General features: G+C 31.5%; 3 protein-coding genes across 3 annotated transcripts; 2 read left to right on the top strand and 1 right to left on the bottom strand.

Annotated features, from left to right (window-relative positions):
- The first annotated feature begins 12,920 nt into the window (after positions 1 to 12,920).
- On the top strand, positions 12,921 to 13,960 carry LOC149898193 (cecropin-B-like). Its single transcript, XM_090115389.1, has 2 exons — positions 12,921 to 13,059; positions 13,814 to 13,960. The coding sequence occupies exons 1-2, from the start codon at positions 12,964 to 12,966 to the stop codon at positions 13,904 to 13,906; spliced, it is 189 nt and encodes a 62-aa protein (XP_089971515.1). The 5' UTR covers positions 12,921 to 12,963; the 3' UTR covers positions 13,907 to 13,960.
- Positions 13,961 to 16,127: 2,167 nt separating this feature from the next.
- On the top strand, positions 16,128 to 16,794 carry LOC149898192 (cecropin-like). The gene is made up of 2 exons (XM_090115387.1): positions 16,128 to 16,261; positions 16,677 to 16,794. Exons 1-2 carry the CDS (start codon positions 16,166 to 16,168, stop codon positions 16,770 to 16,772), a joined length of 192 nt encoding a protein of 63 aa, XP_089971513.1. The 5' UTR covers positions 16,128 to 16,165; the 3' UTR covers positions 16,773 to 16,794.
- A 3,377-nt stretch (positions 16,795 to 20,171) lies between these two features.
- Positions 20,172 to 21,418, bottom strand: LOC149898191 (uncharacterized). The gene is made up of 2 exons (XM_090115570.1): positions 20,717 to 21,418; positions 20,172 to 20,289 (listed from the first exon to the last, which is right to left on the bottom strand). Exons 1-2 carry the CDS (start codon positions 21,171 to 21,173, stop codon positions 20,234 to 20,236), a joined length of 513 nt encoding a protein of 170 aa, XP_089971696.1. The 5' UTR covers positions 21,174 to 21,418; the 3' UTR covers positions 20,172 to 20,233.
- Between the last annotated feature and the right edge of the window lie 3,207 nt (positions 21,419 to 24,625).

The following is a 24,625-nucleotide window of genomic DNA, read 5'->3' as shown; positions in this document are numbered from 1 at the left end:
ACAAATAGCCTTGTTGTTAGACAGTTGAATTGTCTTGTAGATTGAATGACTGACTTGCTTGATATGGTGAAAATTTATACTGAAGAAAAAGGATTATAAGTGAAAGTGAAATTTTATATGAATAGAATAGGCAAACGGAGAGCTAGTGTTCGTATATTTTAATGAAATTTAAAAATAGTTTAGATTTAAAATTAAAAAAAAAAATAGTTATGGATGTGTTGATATGATAGTGAATTGCAGTACTGTTTAGAGATAAGAGTCTTAAAATAACTTTACTATTGTGTCGTTTGTGAATCTGTGTAGGAATTCAATAACTTTAAAAGGTACATACCACCAAACAAGTTTTGGTCAGTAATTTCTTCTTCGAAGTATAAAGATCCACCTCGTATGCCAAATGAATCCAACATTTTAATTAAGACTTCTTGCAATATATTAGTGAAAACTTTAACTATCTTTTCTATTATGCGTTAACAAAAAATTGCTTCAATTTCTAAATATAACTAAAGTCTTTTGAAATTTTATTAAACATATACTCGTGGATTAAAATACAAATCACGTGTATCTAAAAATAAATACTTAGACAACTTTTAATGACAGCGAAAGGAAATTTTTAACTATATATATTCTAGTCAGTATAAATAATGGTTTTTGATTAAAATTTAATGAAAATTCCTCATCAGTGGCGTTTCAATGTTTAATTAAATGTTTCGTATCTCTATTGTCGTGTTCAAGAAAATGTCAAAGGAATATTAATCTTTTGAACGTGACTTTTTCTGATCCTGATTTTTGTCCGTTATTATCACTTCGATTTCGCTATTTTTTGTAATTTTCTCATCGTGAAAGATGCTATTTTTGTGGTAAATTTTACAGGTCAGGTACCTGATTGATAATATGCTCAGATTGATGTTTATTATTAGAAGTAGATATAATGGTAACATACATAGTTATACACATAAGCAAACATACATAATACCTATATATAAATTGTATGATAATTGTATGAAAAAAAAAGTCGATCAGCATCGTACATCGTACAACGTGGCGTATACGTATATTTTATAGGATGCAGAAAATATAGAAAAAGCTTTAGGAATCCTATAATTGATGTTGTTTTTAGGAATGTTTCAATGTTTTACATTTCGACAAGATAATGTCCATTCTCGATACATCATAAAAGCTGCGCTGTTTCCATAACTATTATTAATATAACTTTTTCCCAAATCAATTGCCCAGCTCTCCTCCCTGACGTTAAATCGGCTATAAATATATCAATATTTTCCCGGAAAAAAACCTCCTAATAAAACAACGGGATCAAAAATGAAAAAGTTCCTATGTATGTAGCGACTTTTCTTAATTAAAATGGGATTAACTTTTTATTTTGAGTTCATAAATCGATTCAGGACGGTTTAAAGAATCCTGCTTCCGTATCACGAAGTCTTTAAGCAGTATTATTGCCGCTGTGGAAAAATGATAGCGCTATACAGGTCATCTAGCGCCATCACTTTCCCACCCTGGAAGTAATACTGCTATCAGACATCATGGTAACCCTCGAACGTTGTTTAGTTGCGAACTTTTAAAACTCGTTTGCAACAAGGATACAAGCAGTGTTTCCGTAATCAAATGTTGATTAGTTTGCAGGATTTGTTCCATTATGTCGGGAAGAAGTTTTGCATCAGTTTTCCTGATCTTTGTTTGTGGGTTCATTTTGCGGGAATAGGCGTATATGCCCAATTATCTGAGATTTCTTTTCTAATAGGAACTTAGTCAGAGACTGTTAGTAGTAGGTATTTTTGTTTTTATTGTAGTAAAAATGAGTGACATGAAAAATTTTTGTCGTTTTTAGAGCAGTGGTGGCTCAGTAGTGAGACCTCGGACTTCGAATCCATAAGTCTGGGGTTCGAGACCGGGCGAGCTTGCAGGAAATAAATTGATTTTTCAATTTATCTGCGCATGTTGCAACATCACCACTGCTCGAACGGTGAAGGAAAACATCGTGAGGATACCGACATGTCGAAGAATCAAAAGTTCGACGACATGTGTCATCCGCCAACCCGCACTTGGCCAGCGTGGTGGATTATGGCCTGTACCCTCATAGGAGGCCCGTGTGCCCGGAGGTAAAATTTCCCCGTTATATCCATAATCGAATGACGTATTTTGTCACACTTGACCAAAATTGCTTTCATATTTTTGTACGAAATATAATGGCTGTCAAATTATTCGACCGGATTTCTCTTTCGTCATATTACTGTCAACAACTATTGGATATATGAATAATTGGACCTTGACGAGAAAGTATTTGATGATGATATCGTTAGCAAGATTTATGGTGAACCATTATTTGGACATATATTAGTTAACTACGTCAATTTATGGCTTTACGACTCATCATTAAACAATTAAAGTTATTATGTGAAAGAGAAAAGGGTCAATGTGGCTTGCAATGAAGATTATGTATGAAATAAACCCATTTCAAATACTTTTACTAAATATCTTTAAAATAAGTTTTATCTAAACATGCTAGACCGCTACTATACAGGGTGTCCCACTGTTGGTATACTAAGCTCAAAGGAGGTTATAGTTTTGCATACGCTGAGTATGTAAAAAATACTTATAAAATTCCAGACGCATTTTTTTTTCAAATAGATGAATTCTTAAAACTCTTATGTGTGCACTCATAACAAGCAACCCGCCCAACTTTGCCACCAGCTCGTGAGCTATCGTTTAAGATTATGTTTTCATAGATAAAATGCTCACAATAGAGAAGCGGTATATGCCGGCTGCGCGAAGCTAGAGAAGAAAACATGGATTTTCAGGAAAAATTTAGAAAAAAAATTTGACGTAATTTTGAATTTTTTATGTGATCAGTGTATGTAAAACTACAAGTCCCTTCGCGCTTAGTATACCAATAGTGGGACACCCTGTATACTATTGTATTAGGCAGTATATTATATTTATTAAAAAATGTGCATAGCAGATGTGTTATACCATCCTGGGAATCAAACCCATCTACTATAATAATAAATACATTATAATAGTCCTTATTACATTTTCTTACGAAGTATTACATAACTTGGTAAGAATCGCAAAAAAAATCAACCGGGTCAAACAAAAATATACCCTTGAGGCTCAAATACATAGTAGTTATTTAAATTGCTCATATTATTTCTTATCAAAGACGTAAACTTTGGTTTCACGGAAGCAGATTACGTTATCGTAATTTTATATAATATTATGGTATTGCGTGATTACCTTACAAAAGCTTGGATTAGTAAAACATTTCATTTGAGGGGTTTGCGTGTCTTAAATATTTTTTTTTATTGAGGAAACAACAATAAGTAATATAAGGCTTTTTAATAACGATTTCATTTTATATTAGGATTTAGTTTATCATGTAGCATGCAATAGTCTGGTCTGGTTCTATTCTGTGTTGTTTTACATTCACTGGTAATTTGCTATTTAATATAGAAAGGAGTAATAAAAAACGATAATTTACTTTCAAAAGCATTTATTATAGAAACCTGCCGAGGACATGTGTCAGAAGTAAAACTTCTTTGGCAGGATTCAAAGATATCAAAATCGTCGCCTTACTCATTGACGTGACGGTATTGCCATGACGCGCTCTTAAAATTGTACTCTGAACGTGCTTAAAGCATTTTCACTTCAAAAACTTATTTTACATTAGTCCGAAAAGTTCCATACAGAAAAAAATTTCTACCAGCTTAAAAAAGGCTATTCCAGACTCCAGAGATATCACGGTAGATTCACGGCTAGTACATATTGGCATCTCTCCAATACTATGACCATTTACGGCTTCGTTCCATGATAAATCGTCGATACTTTGTGTCGGTCTTGAACAGGGTTTTTTCACAAACAACCATTTTCAGGTCAAGGATTTTCCTAATATTCTTGCGCCTTTTATAAGCGGTTTCCGTAAAATCGTCGATTCTTAGAGGCTTTAGTGTTCATTTACTGTATAAAACAAGGAAGCTTTATGAAAGAACATTGCGTATAAAATTTTATGAAAATGAGTTAATGAAATTGAACCATATTGTAAGTCAGTTAAGGCACAGTTAAGGTACACTATTCGAGTTCAATATAATATTATTTTGATCAAAACTATAGAGCCTTATTGTTCCAATTGGTTTAAGATTATTTTTATATTAAAATATTTCATAAATTGCAATCCGCCCGCGGCATCGCCCGCTTTGTCTAAAACATAACAAATTATATACTCAAACCTTCATTTTGAATCACTCTATATTTAAAAAAAAGACGTGTGGCACTCGAGGACTGCCGCGGTAAAGCTATTGCATAGCATGCCTTCAAGCCACACCTCCGTGCCCGTCAGAGTGGGGAGCGTGAGGTTTTTCGTTACGGAATTTCTGGATTCGGTCCCCGCGCTCAAGGCCCGCGATAGAAGCTATGCAATAACTTAAAAAAACATCAACATCCGTTGCGTAGTTTTAAATATTTATTTATGGGGACCTAGGGACAGAAAAGGCGACTTTGTTTTATACTATGTACTATGAAGTAATATAATATATTTTGTACAATCAAATATGTTCTTAATCTCAGTGAATTTGCCTAAAAAAGAACATATTGTGAAATTCGAACACAAATAGTGTTTCAAAGCCACTTAAATTACTACTAAACCTCAACGATTTCTCGTTCTTCCTTCACATCTAGGGAATTTATAACATTCCCTATATAAAGAAAAAGCGAGGTCCATTAGTAAATAGTTATGAAAATATTTTTCGCACTATTTCCATAACTGTCTATAATTAATGAGACTAGTTATTTTATTAATATTTAACCCGAAAATTCATGATAAGAATCCATTATTTCTAATGGATAAAGGAACCAAATATCTATAAAAAAGGGCTTTCACGCAACAAAAAACTACATAACCAAATTCAAAACAAGGTCATATTAAATTAATAGCAGCAAATTACAGATTTAAAAGTTATGCCAACCCTAGCACCTTACTTAAATTTTATAGGGCTGTTACATGCAATGTTACCCTTTATTTTGTTGAACACGAAACTTTTGCTTACATTCTGTTGAAATAACTATGTCTCATTAGGTTTTAGTGTAAATTATGTTTTTATGGGCAACGGAAGTTAACTATTTTATGATGCGCTTACCGTACTCATGAAATTATTGTATAGGTACTCGCCGATCCTTGATAAGATAGTGCACAAAGTCTGAATTAAAAAGTTAGATTCTATACGATTCTTGAAACATACAGGCATCTACCTACAGGTGAAACTGAATAATGTTGTGGTGTGTGGGGCGCATGTTGAAAGTACCTACCACTATTTAAAAAAAACATAATTACTCTCACGCAGACCAATTTTTACTGATTTATCTATATTTGGTTTTACTGTTTGGTCACAATGTCAAGTCACTCAGTGTGCACTCTTATTTTTTACTCAAATCGAGTGACCAAATGTATAGGTACTGTACTGTAATGTGTATAAATTGATCATATTTTTCGTGCCTGATAGTATTTTTATAGCAAGGATCAGAATTGCAATTTTAATTTTAAGATATAATTTTTATTATTGTTTTCTTTGGTACCTATTACATGCTATTACTATGTTTCAGAATGAATTAATAATTAATAAAAAAATATAGTCGAGGCATTAGTCGAGGGTACTTAGTGCCGTGAAGTAAGACTTATACATTTTTTACGCCTTGCAAATAATGATGGCTTATCACATGGACATAGCAAACAGTAAGCAAGTATATTTACATTGAAATAATATCACGATTTTGTCTTTGAAAATGTTTACACTTTCAGTTAATACGAATTAAGCTTGAACAATTTACTAATAAAATTTCTAAGTGCTTTTAAAAGAAGCTGAATTAAGAAATGTTCCGGATTAAGATTTTCTCTTAACTGCCAAAAATAAATGTGATAAAAAATTAATTTCTTCCTAAAACGTTTCGCAAGATTGTAATCTTAAAAGATGAAATGACTACATTAAACTGCCTTGTGCTATTTTTTATTTTCAGCTGAATACCAACTTCCGACATCGTTAATCCCTGTTTTACATAGATTTAGCAAGGAACAATGGAACTTATAAAAAGATTAAAATTTTCAAATTTATGATTATTATGTTGCGTACATTTTTATGTATAAGATCCATAAAAGAAGCAATTTTCAATCTTACTACACAGGTTTTCTCTTAATTCTTGTTCAAGTTACACATAACGTTATTTTTTTAGGGTTTTATTGTGTGTTTTAGTTTGTCGTTTTGGGGAATTATTATATTAAAACAAAGATAACCATAATATTATGCTCCTTTCAATGTATAATAATTTTAACGTTATTATCACGGAATATATTTCATTGTTTAATTATTTTAGTTGAATACAATTATACTGAAATAACCTTTGTGAGCCGTGTCTAGAAATAACTTATTTATAATTTTCATCCGAAAAGCGATACTTACTTATCATCTAAAAGCACGTGTTATATTTATACTTATAATCTCAGAAACTATTTGTTCGAATTGGAAAAGGATGAAGCATCAATGAAAACTCTTTTAAAAATTAGAAATTAGATTAGAATCAGTTATTCCTGTTGAGAGCAGTGAAGTTGGATGGAGCTTTCTAGTTCTTATTTGAGAAATTATTAGAGCACTGAGCAGTAATTAATATTGAGTAAAAAATAAAATTACTACGAAAGGGGTCGTTCCTAAATTATAAGAGTGAAAGGCTAGCTACATGCGCATATTACTACCATTACATTTAATAATGTGGTAGTATTATGCTAAAACTAAATTTAATTAAAATGAAATAGTTCTGAAGTTTAGGAATGTATGGCACAACTTTTACGATAAAAAAACGTGACCCGTAATAATTAATATTATATTCGTCCTTTTAGTTTCGTTTATAAATATTAATATTTGACAATCCATACTTAATATTATAAATTCGAAAGTAACTCTGTCTGTCTGTCTGTTAGGTACTCAATCACGCCTTAACTATACTGAACCAATTTGCATGAAATTTGGTATAGAGATATTTTGATATCCGAGAAAGGACATAGGCTACTTTTTATCCCGGGAAATAGGATAGATTTTATCCCGGAAATCCCACGGGAACGGGAACTATGCGGGTTTTCTTTGACTGCGCGGGCGAAGCTGCGGGTGGAAAGCTAGTTAATTATATTATATCCTTAAGATCAATTATTAGTTACATTAGACAATCAACGAGGCTAAAGAAATATTGAACTTAGACAGATACGACTCTTATCTCTAAGATTTTTGTATTCCATACACTCGAAATCTAGAAAAATTATCTTTATACTTGTGTCAAGGATGAACTTTCTAGGTTATTACCGATGAATTAAATTATTATAAGAGTAAAAATATGTAAAAAGGTGTTAATACAAATAGGTTACCACCACAATATTCGATCTTCAAATACAGCACACTAACACACACACGAAGAGTTCGTGGGCGCGTTAGTTTAAATTCTACAATGTGAAATTTTTGGATAAAATCCAAGCTCATTTTTTAAAGTCGGTTGATTTAAATAAGTCCTGTGTGAAATGGAGCATCGGCAAGGCGTGTCACTGCATCTGTTTCACAGATCGATGTTCCTCGCAAGGGATTACACTTTTTATTGAGATTCCGTAGTTTTTATTGTTGTTTTATCCTGTTACTATTAGTTTTTTTAAAAGAAAAAAGTTTGTGCGCATGTTTGATATTCTTTCACTGAAAATGAATCGAGTGTAGGTGAAATTTGCAAACAATGTAGAGCCCACAGATTAAAGAATGTAGACTTCATAACTTACTTAATCTTATAGATTCAAGTGAAATAGGATTGATGCTAGTTAAATAATACTGAGCACAATTATATAATTATATTTAATACTAGCTTTCCGCCTGCGGCTTCGCCCGCGTTTTCAAAGAAAAACCCGCATAGTTCCCGTTCCCGTGGGATTTCCTGGATAAAACCTAGCCAATATTACTCGTGGATAATGTAGCTTTCGAATGGTGAAAGAATTTTTAAAATCGGTTCAGTAGTTTATTAGCCTATTCATTACAATCAAACAAACAAACAAAGTTTTCCTCTTGATAATATTAGTGTAGAAAACATACATCCCTTATACATCCCTACTTGAATTTCTTCAATCAAAATTGAGTTTGATTTAAAAACCTTGAGGATTGATTCCACCAGGACTCAAAATATGTCAATAATGCTACTGTATTTTTAAAAGAAGCTTGTTTCAGTGAATAGTACCAAAAAAACGGTTAGGTACAGTTGAATCATAACATCCTATAAAATTGAAACATAATTTTCCTGTTGTTACTATGTCACTGTCTCAGTTAATTTCTTCGTTTGTTGAACGAAAACCAGGAGCATGGACATTTGAAAATAATATAATCAGAAGCTATTATTATATAAAGCTTTTATTATTTTGCCAAGATAAAATAAGGAATGTTTTCACAAAATAGGATTTCTTACAAAATTAGAATGAGATTAAACACATTGATCTCAATCAATCAGTCCAGTTGTAGGTAATTAAACTTTTTACTTCTATTATTATGATCGAAAACATTGAATATCCTCATTTATTGCATAATGCTTAGTGTATAATAACTATAACTAATTAATGGACAATATTGTATTATATTACAATCATTAAAACAAAATGATTTTCCAATACTTGGCGACATTTCATACCGGCAGTTGAATAAACTATTTATAAGCTCAATAAACATCGCTAAAATCTTAAGAACATATACTATTTCCTTTTCAATTAGGTACTTTTTCAGTTTGTCCTTTACACACTTTGTCATTGCTATGACATGTTCATGTTCAATGAAAAGCTTCCGCATTGCAATGAGTCAGCGGTGAAGAACCGTATCACACAATTAAATGCTATTAATTATGTTACTAGAATTTCGTTTTCAAATCATCAATTGTGGTACATATAAGGATAATAAAGTATAATAAAGAATATGATAGGAATTGAAAATCTCTGTCGTTTTTGTAAACATAGGTTGAAATACAAATATATTTTTTCATTACAAGTACAAGTAATATAGAGTACAAGTAGGTCTGATAAAACGCTATTTAAATATGTGTGGGCTTGAGCAATTAATTTAGTACTCTAAAATCTAAATAATAATACCAATTGATTTTCCATCATCGTCTTATCAGCAGTGAAAACTACATTAAATTCAAAGCAGTATTTTTGTATGAGTGTGTGTGCTCACAAAATAATATTGGAATGGGTAATATTATATTAGTAGGAAATATGAAGAGGCACCAATTCTTCAATGTCTGGTTATATTTTTATACTAACTTATCCTCAAATAGAATCGTAATTCGACTAGCAAACCCGGCGAACTCCGTTTCGCCACCAGAGAAACCTTTTCTTTGCTATAAACCTCACGGAGCCCGAGACCTTTCCAACGAATGCAAAACCGTGGAAATCGGTTCGTGCGTTCTGGAGTTATAGCGTCAGGAAGGAAAACCCGACTTATTTTTATATAGTAAATAATAATTCGTGAAAATAAAATTCTTTCTTGTTTGATAACTTTTTAAAACATAATTTATGAATATTCTACTGTTAAAAAATACTTAACACTTGTCTTGTTTTTATCATAAACCTTCTCTCCAGGGAACATAGTTAGGAAATATACTTAAATTATGTAAATATCAAAATATTCTAGAAGGTTCTGAAACTCTATCGGTGAAGTCCCTGCGCCACTTAACAAGAAACTTGAACCCTGTGTTTTTGAATGATTCATATTCTGTTTATTAATTCATATCGAAACTTGGAGCGAATTTTAAAAAGCGGGTTAGCGAGAAAGGATAGCATATTTTTGTATTATTTATTTATTTATTTATCTATCTAATACATATTATAAAGGCGAAAGTTTGTAAGGATGTATGGATGTATGGATGTATGGATGTTTGTTACTCTTTCACGTAAAAACTACTGAACTGATTACAATGAAATTTAGCACACATATAGAGGGTAACTTGGATTAACACATAGGATAGTTTTTATCCCGGAAATCCCACGGGAACGGGAACTATGCGGATTTTCCTTTGCAAACGCGGGCGAAGCCGCGGGCGGAAATATAGTATATGATAAGGTACCTTACAGCTAGTGATACAAATTTTGAGATGAATAAATACTAAGCTACGCCAATTATTAACACTAGAGCGCTCGCGCCTAAAATTTTCCTTGAGTGCACGCGTGGGTCACATATGTCACCCAATACGACGCACGTTTTTTTTCATAAAAATCGTAGTTAAAAAAGTAAACGAAGTACTTATTTGTGAATCAACTTTATTTTTTGAAGTGATGAAACAAAAAAAAATATCAATATTTTCTCATTTTACTTAAATTATGAGCTAAACATAAACCTCTGTGAAAAGTAACTAATTTATTACTTATTGTGATCAATCAGTTTTTTTTTACTTTGGAAACTACAAATTTGGTAAAAATAATCATCTAATTATAAAGTTTAAGAATAAGTTGTTCTTATCCAATAAAATTTTATTTTGAACTAGGTTTCCGCCCGCGGCTTCGCTCGCGCAGTCAAAGAAAACCCGTATAGTTCCCGCTCCCGTGGGATTTCCGGGATTGCGTCATTTTCCCGGGATAAAAAGTAGCCTATGTCCTTCCTCGGGTATCAAAATATCTCCATACCAAATTTCATGCAAATTGGTTCAGTAGTTTAGGCGTGATTGAGTAACAGACAGACAGACAGAGTTACTTTCGCATTTATAATATTATAGTATGGATAAAAAATAAGTATGTCCTAGCACTCGAATATGAGTATTTTATTTCGATTTTAGTTACCCATATATTAATATTTTCTTAAAAGTATAAATTGATCATAAGAGCAGTAAAAAATAAAAGCGGTATACTTGATTTTCACTCGTAATTGTATGATTTCAAAAACTTCCTAGTACGCTCGCGCGGGGGACATGCGTCACCCATGTACTTTTATATTTTCGCAGAGTACACTTCGTTGCACCAAGGAAGCTGACACGCTGCTAAAATGTCCGGTGATTGGTAGTCGGGGAATACCTGAGACAACAACACTCAGAGCCCCCGCAGACCACAGACTTTTTATCGGCCGATAGTTTAGTCGGGTTGGCCTGCTAGTACGCACACCGAGCCAACTAAACAGTTCAGTCGGTTGTGAGTGCGCAAACTATCCAACAGTCTGCCGACTATTTGCTAGTTTCTAACCAACTGTTGAAAAGAGTGGTCACACCGCACAATGAAAATTAATAAAACATTGTATAGAATTGTTATTATTGCTCTCATACACCGGAGGAGGAAAATTAAAAAGAGAGCCCGAGAGTATTGGGTGCATCCTATCTTTAGTGATAGATTAAAATGGAAAATTTTACACTATGCATTCCAAATTACTCCATTACCCGAAAAAATTTTCGCCTTTTATCGAATGAGCATAACTAGCTTCAACCAACTTGTCAAATACAGAGTACCTACTCTTTTAAGTCTTTCTTATAAAGTGGAGGGCGTTTTTCGACTTCCTCGATCAAAGTTACGATCGAAAATTCCGAAATAAGCGACTGAGAATTGAGCGACGCCATTTTACAAAACATGCGCGGCCGACCATTCGCTGTCAAAGCTCGGAGCGAACTGAACTATTGGCCTAGTCGGCCGACTAAAAAATCGTCGTGTTTGCGCGTGTGGTAGGGAGCCAATACTGATTATACAGTCGGCCGATAGTTTGCCGACAGTATAGTTTGAATTGAATCGGGAAGCCCATCAAACTTGTTTATCGGCCGATACCTAATCGTCATAGTGTGCGCATTTGCTTATATCTGCGTACTGATTAAGAGCCCGACCAAACTATCTGCCGATAAAAAGTCTGTGGTCTGCGGGGGCTCTCAAGCACGATTGTTTAAAAAAATATTTAGCAATATATAGCACTGGGTGACGCATGTCCCCCGCGCGTGCGCTCTAGTGTTAAAAGGTACACCAATAGGTACTAAAATAATATACGTGTGTGAGCAAAGACTAGTATAAGAATTTTACAAATGATAAGAGAAAAGATAAAAATCACATAAAAGAAAATTAAAAAAGGCTTTAGTATTTTATGTGTAAAATTTTTAATGTTTTTAATCTTATTTACCTACTTTACTTATTCTATAAGGTTTTCTTTAACAATAAGTAAGTATCTAAGTTAGTAAAGTAAAGCGTAAGAAAAAGGAAAAAAATGACTGTGTTCATGTCAGCTAGAATGAAAAATACCCAGACATTAGGACTGTTGCCAGAATACAAAAAACTGTGAAATAACAAGTCATATTCTTAGGTAGAAATACTATAATCTATCAATGTCTAAAGCCTAATAAATTATATACTAAAACCTTCCTCTTGAATTACTCTAGGTATCTATTAAAAATAACCGCATCAAAATCCGTAACGTAGTTTGAAAGATTTAAGCAATAAGCATACAAAGGGACATAGGGACAAAGAAAGCGACTTTGTTTTATACTATGTAGTGATGATTAAGAGAAAAATGCATTTCACGACCTTAACGAATATATTCTAGTAACCAGACATAAATTTAACAAACTCAATATTTTAAAACCACGTTTCCAAATTTACTTGGAGTTACATTAGTGTAGAAATAAACATCCAAACACAAACCGTAATAATTCCCCTGTCCCAATGCATTCAGGGGATTCACGATTATCACCCATATTTAGTTCCGAGCAATTTGACCCGTATTGACCTTTTATCTACAACCATAACAAACAATACAACTTGCTTAAAATAACCTTTATCTCCTACGCAATAGAGTTCTAATTTTCCTGGCAACGCGATATTAACTACACCTTAAAATTAGTCATGTTTTTAGTATTTAAAATTGGACTTGCAGCAGTATTTCTCATAAACTCACATCGCTTCATTGCAAAACGTGTTAAACGCAAACAATAAAAATAATAATGAATTTTTCGAGGATATTTTTCTTTGTCTTCGCCTGTATTTTGGCAATGAGCGTGGTGGACGCTAGCCCTAAATGGAAGATCTTTAAGAAAATCGTAAGTTTTTAATTATGTGATTATAAATAACTAGCTTTCAACCCGCGGCTTTGTCCGCTTAAACCTAATAAACCTAAAAAACCTATTTCTTGAATCACTCTATCTGTTAAAGAAAACAGCATCAAAATCCGTTGAGCAGTTTTAAAGACCTAAGCATACATACGTACAGACAGACGCGGGAAGTGACCATACTTTATACTATGTAGTGATTAGGTCAATAAAAGATAATTTCCTAATCATACAAAGAATAATAACCGCATCTCTTATCATTTATAAATGGTACAGTTTAATTGTATGTAAACAATATTCTATCTTGAATATCTTACAAGACTGTTGATATAAAATCTATTCTAATATTATAAAGCTGAAGAATTTGTTTGTTTGAACGCGCTAATCTCAGGAACTATTGGTTCGATTTGAAAAATTCTTTCGGTGTTAGATAGCCCATTCATCGAGGTAACCTATAGGCTATATTTTATTATCACGCTAAGACCAACAGGAGCAGGGCCACGCGGGTGAAACCGCGGAGCACAGCTAGTTTTATATATGGAATGAATACTATTTTCTTACTCTTTATGGAATATATTATATTTTCGTATACGAAAGAATTAGTTTAAAGTTTATTTTTATTTTAACTGTAACCTACCTAAGCTAGGCTGTATATATTTAAAAATGTTATCAATCCTAAAGAAGAATATTTTTAGGAAGACGTCTATATAAATTGTAATAATACTAATATTTTATTTCTTTACAGGAAAAAGCTGGAAGGAACGTACGTAATGGTATCATCAAAGCGGGGCCAGCCGTTGCAGTTGTTGGACAAGCTACGAGCATTGTAAAAGGATAGAATATTATTATAAATCTATTATATAAATACCTCAATGTAATGTATTATTGTAAATAATAATGAATTCAGTATTTTGTATTTATTTTAAGGAATAAATTATTAAAAACTATTAAGGCATTTTATTAAGATCTTGATCTGAAAAAATGATTTCTATAAGTACCTAACCTTACATTTTAATTATGAATATGTACTGTAAAGTTCGAAGTCAAGTGCGAAGTAAAAACAAAATTCAAAGATATTTCTTTTCGAAATTCTTTGTATCGTCGTAATATTACTTTGGTATTTAACAAAAATATGGAAAAGATTGTTTGAAAAATATTAATTTATAAAATATTATTTAGTAATTCAAATTAATTAACCACATACATTTTAATATTACTCTAAATGTTAAGCAATTTTTTAATACAAATTTTGAATACAATTAATTTATACAGACCAAGTTTAAAACACTGAATTAAGCCAGACAAAATAAAAATATTAGACATTTTTGAAAATACATACATTCGAAGTGAAATGCTGCACTGCGTGTTTCCGCTATGAATTCCAACAAAAACTTAGTTATAAACAATGCCTGTGTTAGTTTTGTTTTTAACATTTGACAGGATTTTCTGAGCCCGTATACAATTTTAGTTCACTAAAACTGTTACTGTGTTCTATTATTTTTGGCGGACAGTGTTAACTATATTTAATGGACTTTACAATATGTGAAAATTGTGAGGAGTATGCAATAAACGTAAAATAATAATTAAATAAATAAAAAATAATAAAGCCTTTTATTTCTTACAAATAAATAAAAATACGAAATTAATAGACGTTAAACTTGTATAAACTTTTATATAACAATTTTAAATAACTTACATACATAATATAATTATCTTTTGTGAAGGCCTACTCCAGAGGCCACATACATGTTATTCGTATGTACTTTGTATACACACACATTTTATTTGTATTTGTTATTTATATTGGAAGACGATTATTACCCTTTGAAAGTCATATATGTACACACAAAACTGTATAAAATTTCACCATGCACATAATAATTTTGAGCTTTCTTTCCTTTTTTTAACGAATATAACATGACGTTGTTGTTATAAATCCGAACGCCATTGCGTGAAAAAATAATACAATGGTTTTTGGCGGGAAATGATTTCTCAATAACCATAGAACCTCCTTTAATATTTTTACGGTTATCCTGTTGACCTAAATTCTCGAGGTAATAAATATAAAGAGATTTATACATTTCTCTTATTTATATTCGTTTTATATTGATATTGAAAGCAAAGCCCAGTCAATTTACTTTGTCATGGGTTTGGGTTACTTATTTGACAATACAATTATTATTAATTTAATAAATAATTTTTTTTGCTTCCTTTTAATTCGATAAACGCCGCGCCGTTATTAAAGTTAAAATTTTTATGTCTGTACTCTGTGAAAAATGGTTATCGTACATGCATATTATAGTTTCATTTAGATTCTTTTACTTATTTTATGTAGGGAAAATTTGGGATGGTTAATTAATTTTAAATTAATTCACTTAATATTAATATTAACATTATTCCTGACGTCATTGCGTATGTTAAAAATAATAAAAAAACTGATTAATTAATAATGTAGAGTGGCCAACTCTCCTGACTTGTCAAGCGTTTTTTAAAATTTATTATATTTATTAACTTTGAAAAATGACTAAAATTGATCACAATAGGAAGACGTGGACGGAGGGAAGAGAGGCCTTTGCCCAGCAGTGGGACAGCCATGGCTTAATAATAATAATAAAAAATAATTAACTTTATCGATCACAAACTTATAAACAATCTAATCTTTCTTTCTTTCTTTCTAGTTTATTAATTAATCAATTAAAGCAGAAAACTAAAGCATTCTAAAGCTTCCTTATAAACTTCAAACACTAAAACGATAAAAAACCACACACAAAGAAACAAATAAAGTTCAAACAGAATTACAGTATACGCGCTATCAGTGACGTAAATTAATTAAAGTATCGATCATTAATTGTACGGGATTCACTTTATCAAGAGCTTCGGGAGTTCCCAACCCTAGACAAAACAAAGAAAATAGTCCATCTATCACCTATATATATCTTCAACCTTAACACAACGGCATAGAGTTCAACTTTCAAGTCTATTATTATTGTAACTGCATTACAAAGTTTGTCATTTACGTAGAATATAAACGCGTTGTGGTCCAACGATTCTTCAGAACACAATTTGTGCGTGAAGCAGCAAGACTAATTGGATAGAAATGAATTTCGCTAAGATATTCGCTTTCGTGTTCGCGCTCGTGCTCGCGCTCAGCGCGGTGACGGCGGCTCCCAAGTGGAAGATATTTAAGAAAATTGTAAGTATTTTTTGTTTTTGTGGCTTCTAGATAATAAATACTTTACCTACGAGTGCATATTCACTTTTTATCTAGGAATAAAGACGTGGGCTAGATAGTTTTATGAATAATGTAGAGTGATCAGAAATATTTGCAGTGATTTTTTTCGTCTTTAATTGCTTACCTTTCGCAATTGACAATCTATTACTACTTTAGTTATAATAAGTATTAAGTTAATATTGTGTAACTTGATTTTTGTATATATAACTATTCTAAAACAAAATATTTATCCCGCTTTTCTTTAACATAAAGGTGTATCTCATTTCTTTAACGTATGAAATTTATGAGGATATGTGGCACTGCAACTTTACTTTTAACATTCCTTTTATTAAATAAAATATTAACTATAATTATAAATTAAATATTATCTTTCCAGGAACACATGGGCCAGAACATTCGAGATGGAATCATCAAGGCTGGACCAGCGGTAGAAGTAGTGGGTCAGGCTTCAACAATTTATAAAGGAAAATAGTGAACTACCCCCAAAATTATGAACTTAACTGCGTTTATAGTCCCTTTTCTTCATCTTATTATCTACTAGTAAAAATAATATGGGAAGAACAATCTACGAAACGATATTTCATATTAGTAACATTAACTCTTTGAATTTATATTTTGGTTCCTAAATAATCGATATATTCCTGTGTTTCTATTGTGATTCTTTATGAAACTTTTTATAAACATTGTTAATGTAATTGAGATATTGTATTACTGTCTAAATACTCGACATTATTTATATGTTAATTAGAATATGACTAGTTACATAGTGAATTGTAAATAAATCTTAAAACTTATTTTTATGAATTTTATTTTATCTCCTGATTTTTAATAATTGTGTTAAATTCAGAACATTCTCGTTCTAACTCTAAGTAAATAATGGTCAATATAATCATATTATTATTATTACAAAATTTAATACACAGACACTTAATTTTAGAAAAATTAGACATAATTACGTAAAATATTGTTCAATCATTTATAATATCTGAAAATATTAATTGTTGAATAAATAATGACTTTACTACCAGAAGCTCAAAACAGTAAAAAAGGATCTTCAAGTAAACTAATCTTATTGTAGATGTTGTATAATGTATATAACACGCCTAAAACCTTTGTTTTATTGAAAACATAAAGCGTATTTAATAGAACATGAATTTTGTTATAAATAAGATATTTATATGACGAATATGAGCGCAAATAATAGTACCTACTATAATTTTGTAGTCAGTAGTATGTAATTAATCATATTTTACCAACAACATTGGATTGTATAAGTAATTAATGTTAAAAACTGTTTGTGTATGGAAATTATAAATATAATATATATATATATATATATGTGGGGATGGTGTAAATAAAATGCCAAATTAGCCCAATCAGTTTATTTTCCCAGACACCGGTTAATACATTTACATTTTAACAATCCTCCATTTCTTTTAGTACCGCGCCACACAGTCAAGTCATAGATAAACATCAATCTACAGACAACATATCCACAGAGTAAATAATAGAAAAACACAGACTAAAAATAAAGCTAATTATAAAATACATCTCAATATTTAATCCTATTCCCACACGGTCATCCTGCAGAATCATCTGTCCCAGATGAGTCAACAGTCGCTACCCATGGCTTCATCATATCAGCTGAGCTTGAGGTTCTCAGAGGTCCTTCACCCTGACCTATCTTCCTTAAATTATAACGTTCATTTCTCTTCTTCTCAATAACTTCATACGGGCCGAGGTATTTTGGATAAAGTTTATAACCTTGTACAAATTGTGTCCTTTTAATCGCTACTAAATCACCTACTTCGTAATTATTCGACTTCTTCCTCTTTTTATTATAATTTTTAATATTTTCATCTTGTATATTCTGAATATTTGCTTTTGCCATCCTTCTTAATTCTTCACGGTCGTTGTAAAAATGTTGCTGAAACTCTTCCTGTATTTTATTGTAAATATCATCATCTTTATCATTCATTTTGATTCCTGTTAACAGTTGGAAAGGTGACATCTTTATACTTCTCTGATATGTGTTATTCAAACATCTTTGCAATTTACTAATATGTTTATACCATTTCGTAGGGTCGTCTGATGATAATTTGCTTAAAACTTCAATAATAATTCTATGTATTCTCTCAACTTGACCATTTCCTCTCGGTTGACCAGTTGTGATCGTATGATGCATAATTCCTTCTTCTTCGCAGTATTCTTTAAACATGTTGGATGTAAATGAAGTGTTGCGGTCGCTTATGATTCGTTGCGGCGAGCCAAATGTCTGTTTTTGAATGTTTAATTTATCTATTACTTCATTGGTGGATAGCGTCTTTGTCGGATAAATCCATGTAAACTTTGTGAATCCATCTACAACGGTAAGAATGTATTTATAATTTTTATTGGTGGATGTCAACGGTCCTAGATGATCAATATGGTAAGTAGACAATGGTAAATCACCTTTATCTATTACATGTAGAAATCCCTCTTTCTTTCCTCTTTTATTTGCATTAAGTATACATTCCACGCAATTATCAATGTTTGTTTTAATCTTTTCCTTTAAATTCTCTATATAATAATTTCTATTTATCAATTCCTCAGTTTTAACACAACCAAAATGTCCGTTTTCATGATGTTTTCTTATAATTTCATTTTGCATTTTCTTAGGTACAACCATTAATTTATTTCCATCCTTAATCTTCCATAACATTCCATTCTCTAAAACATAGTCATCATAAGATTCCTTTTCTAATACTTTCTTTATTAGTTTTATTTGCAGATCATCGTCTTGAGCTCTTCGCAAACGTGCTGCGGTATCGGTAAGTACAATTAAATTCTTTATAGGCTGTCGGCTGAGAGCATCTGCATGTTTCATCCTTGCTGCAGGCCGATGTTCAATCGTGTAGTCATATTCTTCAAGTAAGAGTGCCCAGCGAGCTACTCTAGGAGGTAAGTCCTTTTTCTGCAATGTCATAGTCAAGGCGGAGCAGTCTGTAACAATTTTAAATTTAATACCTAGTAAGTATACTCTGAACTTTTTAACAGCTTCAACAATAGCTAATATTTCTAAATAATAACTGTGATACTTTTTTTCAGTAGCGGATGTCTTCTTGCTCATGTAGTAAACGGGATGCATCTTATTATCTGTTAAACTCCTTTGCAATAATACAGCACCATATCCTTCAGCACTTGCATCTGTGTGTAGTTCTGTTTCTAAATTCGGATCATAAATCTTCAAGACTTTCTTTAGTAGATCAGTCAGAGGTTTTGCTATTAATGAATAATCCTTTATAAATTTTCTAAAATAACCTGTTAGTCCGAGGAAACTTTGAAGTGACTTCATATTGTTAGGAGTCTGAAAATGTTCTACAGCGGCAATTTTCTCCACTGAAGGTTTAATTTCACATTTTGTTTTTATTATTCCTTCATCAAGCCATTCTTTAATCTGTTTGTCAACAATGTTAAGCTCCAAAGGTGACAATCGTCGTGGATTCTGATAAACTGGTACATCATCGGTTAATCCATCAGTCCTCGGAATCACAGACACAATAGAAAATCTATTGTGTCGCGCCCCGATCGGGCCTTACGGTGGTCAATGGGTTAATAATATTTTAAGTTTTACATTTGATTCTTTAGTACATCTTTTGGGGTTATATTCTTTTATAATATTCTGTATTTTATTCTTATATTCTTTGTTTTCAATATTTGTGATATCTTCATTTTCATTCTCTAGCATTGTAAGGTGTAATATTCTTGTTGCAGTGATAGTTCCAGCCTTAAAATTGATTTCTACTTCTTTCAGTACAGGATTTCCTAATATAATGTTGACAGGGATAGCGCCATCATCAACAACATAAAATAAAGTTTCAAAATAACAATCATCAATTTCAATTTTTGCTGTGAAAGATCCTTTTGTATAAATTTCCTTTTCAGCTATTCCAGTTAAAGTCTCTGTGGTTCCTGAACTATAAGATAACAATTTTTCACCTTGAATCTTCCTAAAATAAGACATAATTATTAAATTAGCATCGCTTCCGGTATCAATCAGGGCTTCTACATCAATATTGTTTATTTTCAGCTTCTTAAAAGGTCTCACATCAATATTATTCTTAGTTGACATAATTTCCAAGCTCTTCTTTATACTTTTAGAACATTCAGTTGATTTATGGCCAAACAAGTTGCATTTAAAACATTTAATGCCTTTAGTACAATTAGGCGACTCATGATCTAAATCTCCACAATTGAAACATCTCTTTACTCTTAATGTTTTTTGAATTTTCATGCCAATGGACTTTGATACTGAATTACTTTGAATCTTATTAGGTGAATAATATGATTTTTTCTTAATTTCTGAATAAATGTCTAACTTCTTTCTGAATTCTTTAATGTTACAAGCGCCATATAAAATATTTTTGTTGGACTCACTGTCTTTAATACCGTCGATGACATATTCCATCAGGGCTTCATCTTCAACATTCCCAAGTACTGCAAGTTCCTTCATATGTAAAAAATATTGCTGATGAGTCTCATTCATCTTCATCCGGCGTGTTGAAAGTCTCTTGTGAACAGTTGCACTGTTCAACTTCTTACCAAATTCCTCGCGGAGCTCAGACTTAAGTGTATCCCACGTGGTGGTCCCACTTAGTGAACGTAAAAATAGCTTGGCGGTCCCCGTGAGGAGCCGCTTCGAAAATATGAGTTTTTCTAATTCGCCCCATTGCATTAGAGAGGAAACGTCTTCAAATTCTTTTATGAAAGTTTCGACGCCATAAGCATCATCACCCGAAAATGGCGTCATTGATTTTTGTAAATCAGTAAAGCTAATACGCGGCGATGGTTCACCATAATCATCATCATCCTTTAATAGTCGTTTCGGCGGCATGTTGAATAATGTAAATAATAAGTTTTATATAGTCTTCGAGTCGTAATCGTATAATCATAAGCTTCTTTAAATCTTAGTCTTCTTAGTTCATAATTCGTAAAGTCTTAATCTGGTTTAATCACCGCAATCATAATCTTCCATTGTTTTTCTTTATTCCACCATCCCGGACGAGCCCCCAAATTATGTGGGGATGGTGTAAATAAAATGCCAAATTAGCCCAATCAGTTTATTTTCCCAGACACCGGTTAATACATTTACATTTTAACAATCCTCCATTTCTTTTAGTACCGCGCCACACAGTCAAGTCATAGATAAACATCAATCTACAGACAACATATCCACAGAGTAAATAATAGAAAAACACAGACTAAAAATAAAGCTAATTATAAAATACATCTCAATATTTAATCCTATTCCCACATATATATATATATATATATATATATACAGCAAAAACATAAAATTTTAATTGATACAACATTGTACTGACTTTTATTCCTGAAAAAAATACTATCGTTACTAACTCCTATGTATTTTCTAATTTTTGGGGAATTTATTAACCTCATTTCGTTTATAATCAATGACATCTCATAATGTGCTCTGTACTAACACAATAGCCAGTAGGTACTATATACCTAACTACCTAAATATACTAATACCTGAAGTAAGTAAGTAGTACCTTTGTAAGTAGTTACTCCTTTTTAAAGTATGTCGTTTTTTTATGAAAATTGTGCGAATGGAGCAGCGCGGATAATGAGATATAGCAGACTTATAGTTTTAATAGAGAACAGGAGTTCAATCGGATAATTTTAAAATAATGCACAAATTCCCAAGAAGAAATACACGAAATCAATAAACAATTCAATACACACACATTCCCGTACATTTGACACACATACATACATATCGTATGGTTTATATTATTTTTTTTTATTATTTTGCCTACTATTTTACCACCGTTTTCTACAAAGTATATACATACTACATAGGACTTGGATATTTCCCGTTTTATTTTTAAAAAGTTATTATTGTTTTTTTACTCATTAGCTAAAAGGCTTTCGATATCAGTTTAGTTTTTTGATATCTGCAATAGTTACGGAATAATCGCCTGTGCACACCTAACGATTTCACCCGGTAGGTATATGGTATGGTAGGTATAATAATTATGGTATAAGTTCAGGATCCATCGCCCATTTTTGCACTTGATTACTATCACCATCAAATCAAAACATTTTATCCTTGTTACCTCTGTTAGCTACCACAATCGAGAGTTCCGTGCAGGAAATTATTGGGAGTCTCATCAAAATAAAGCTACTCACGGAAAATTAGCTTGATAGTAATCATGTGCAAAAATGGGCGAACGATCCTTATATTATTAGTAATATTTAGTTCTCGACACCGTAACATTACTAACAATAATTTGTAATATGAGGAAATTCCTTTTGCTTAACACCCAATAAATCCCGAATAGCAACAAGAGTACAATTTAATTTCGTTATGAATTTCAATTAAGTTAACCTTCTAGGAGTAATAATGAAATTCTTGGCGTTTTTAATGAATAGTTCGTAGCTGAATATCATGTAAAATATCTGTGAAATGAGTTTTCATATAATATTATGTATAATGTAAGTGTACATTTGAAATTGAAAACTAATAACGTAGGTAGGCATAGCAAAAAAGAGAGCGATTTTTTTATGTAGATGTGTAATAATAATGGTATGATGACCAATTTACTTAGTTTCTGTAAACAATACATTTTTCCATTTTAAATGTGTTTAATATTATCAGAAAACACAGAGAAATATGCGTGAAAAATTATGTATTATTAAAATTACACATGTGATTGTGGCTCTACATAATATAATTTGTAAGTAACTAATAAGCGCAGAATATTTGATGTGACTATATAATAATAAACATGAAACAAAAACATAGCACGGGTGAGCATGTTTTTTAAATAGCTATGTTAAAATATGGGGAATAATAAAACGAGCGACTGAAAATAAAGTGAGCGACGGATTATGAGATACTGATTTAATAACTTGAGCGGTATGAATTTGAGTAATCGACAAATAAACTAAAAAAAAATTAAAATATTACCTAGATATTATGTACTTCTTGCTAACATACCAATTAATTATTATATTGGCCTTACACGCTTCTCCTGAGTATTTATAATCTTCATAAGAGCTTTTAAGCTATATTCGTAAGAATATATCAAATTATACAGGGTGTCCCGCTCTTGGTATACTAAGCGCGAAGGAACTTGTAGTTTTGCATACACTGATCACGTAAAAAATACTTTAAAAAAAAATTACGTCCAAAATTTTTTGCTAAATTTTTCCTGAAAATCCATGTTTTCTTCTCTAGCTTCGCGCAGCCGGCATATACCGCTTCTCTAATATGAGCATTTTATCTATGAAAACATAATCTTAAACGATAGCTCACGTGCTGGTGGCAAAGTTGGGCGGCTCGCTTGTTATGGGTGTACACATAGAGTTTTAAGAATTCATCTATTTGAAAAAAAATGCGTCTGGAATTTTTTTACTATTTTTTACGTACTCAGCGTATGCAAAACTATAACCTCCTTTGAGCTTAGTATACCAACAGTGGGACACCCTGTATATTGAACGACGAAGGATATTCTATAATTTGATTATTATTCAAGCTTCCTTTCTAAATGCGCATATTTTACAACGCCTGTGATAATAGTATTGGCAATTTAACTCTATAATGTAAGTACCGAACTTATTGGAATTCTATTAAATCTATAAAAATACTAGCGGTCCGCCCCGGCTTCGCCCGTGGTACATATGAAAAATAGATGTTGGCTGATTCTCAGACTTACCCGATATGCACAGAAAATTTCATGAGAATCGTTCCACCCGTTTCGGAGGAGTATGCAGACTAACATTGTGACACGAGAATTTTATATATAAGATGACACATTGCTACATTTTACAGAATGAAACTTAACATCAAATTCGTTTCAAAAGAAAATATTTTGTGAGTTAGTTATAAATATTGTACGTCGATAGTCGTACTTAAAACTAGGATAAAAAAGTTTTAATAGGTAGATACTTTAATAAATAGGTACTTATCCCAATCTAATATAGATACTAATACACAGTTATTGAAATTAAAATTTTTCAATAATCTCTATTGAAGTGTTTTAGAAATATTTTTAATTTAATTAACTTTTTGATTATTAATTAACTTTATTAATTTTGGGAATACAAAATGTAGGTTTAATTTCAACATTGGTTTTTTATAATTATTGAGCTATTAAATTTTTCTTTACTTAAAATCAAGTCCTTGAAACGATAGTATTTCCTTCAAAAAATAATTAGTTTTTAATTATGATAATATTTTTCAGCATTTTTTTAGTCAGTTTAATGTTTGATTAGTCATTTCATATTTTATTCATTTTTATATTGATCTTGTTTTACGAA

The sequence above is a fragment of the Colias eurytheme genome, chromosome 23 (assembly GCF_061535395.1).
Source record: "Colias eurytheme isolate Ceu_HAF_F1 chromosome 23, ilColEury1 Martin Lab GWU primary, whole genome shotgun sequence".
Taxonomy (NCBI): domain Eukaryota; kingdom Metazoa; phylum Arthropoda; class Insecta; order Lepidoptera; family Pieridae; genus Colias; species Colias eurytheme.
Note: the sequence above shows the minus strand (reverse complement) of the source record. Positions and strands in the feature narration are given on the sequence as shown.

What these genes read in the sequence shown, in the direction of transcription:
- LOC149898192 (XM_090115387.1), top strand. Translation starts at nt 16,166, where the DNA reads ATGAATTTCGCTAAGATATTCGCTTTCGTGTTCGCGCTCGTGCTCGCG. An exon ending in GGAAGATATTTAAGAAAATT is followed by an intron (nt 16,262 to 16,676) that starts GTAAGTATTTTT and finishes TTATCTTTCCAG; the next exon opens with GAACACATGGGCCAGAACAT.
- LOC149898193 (XM_090115389.1), top strand. Translation starts at nt 12,964, where the DNA reads ATGAATTTTTCGAGGATATTTTTCTTTGTCTTCGCCTGTATTTTGGCA. An exon ending in GGAAGATCTTTAAGAAAATC is followed by an intron (nt 13,060 to 13,813) that starts GTAAGTTTTTAA and finishes ATTTCTTTACAG; the next exon opens with GAAAAAGCTGGAAGGAACGT.
- LOC149898191 (XM_090115570.1), bottom strand. Translation starts at nt 21,173, where the DNA reads ATGCCGCCGAAACGACTATTAAAGGATGATGATGATTATGGTGAACCA. An exon ending in CATCGACGGTATTAAAGACA is followed by an intron (nt 20,290 to 20,716) that starts GTGAGTCCAACA and finishes GTCTTATTTTAG; the next exon opens with GAAGATTCAAGGTGAAAAAT.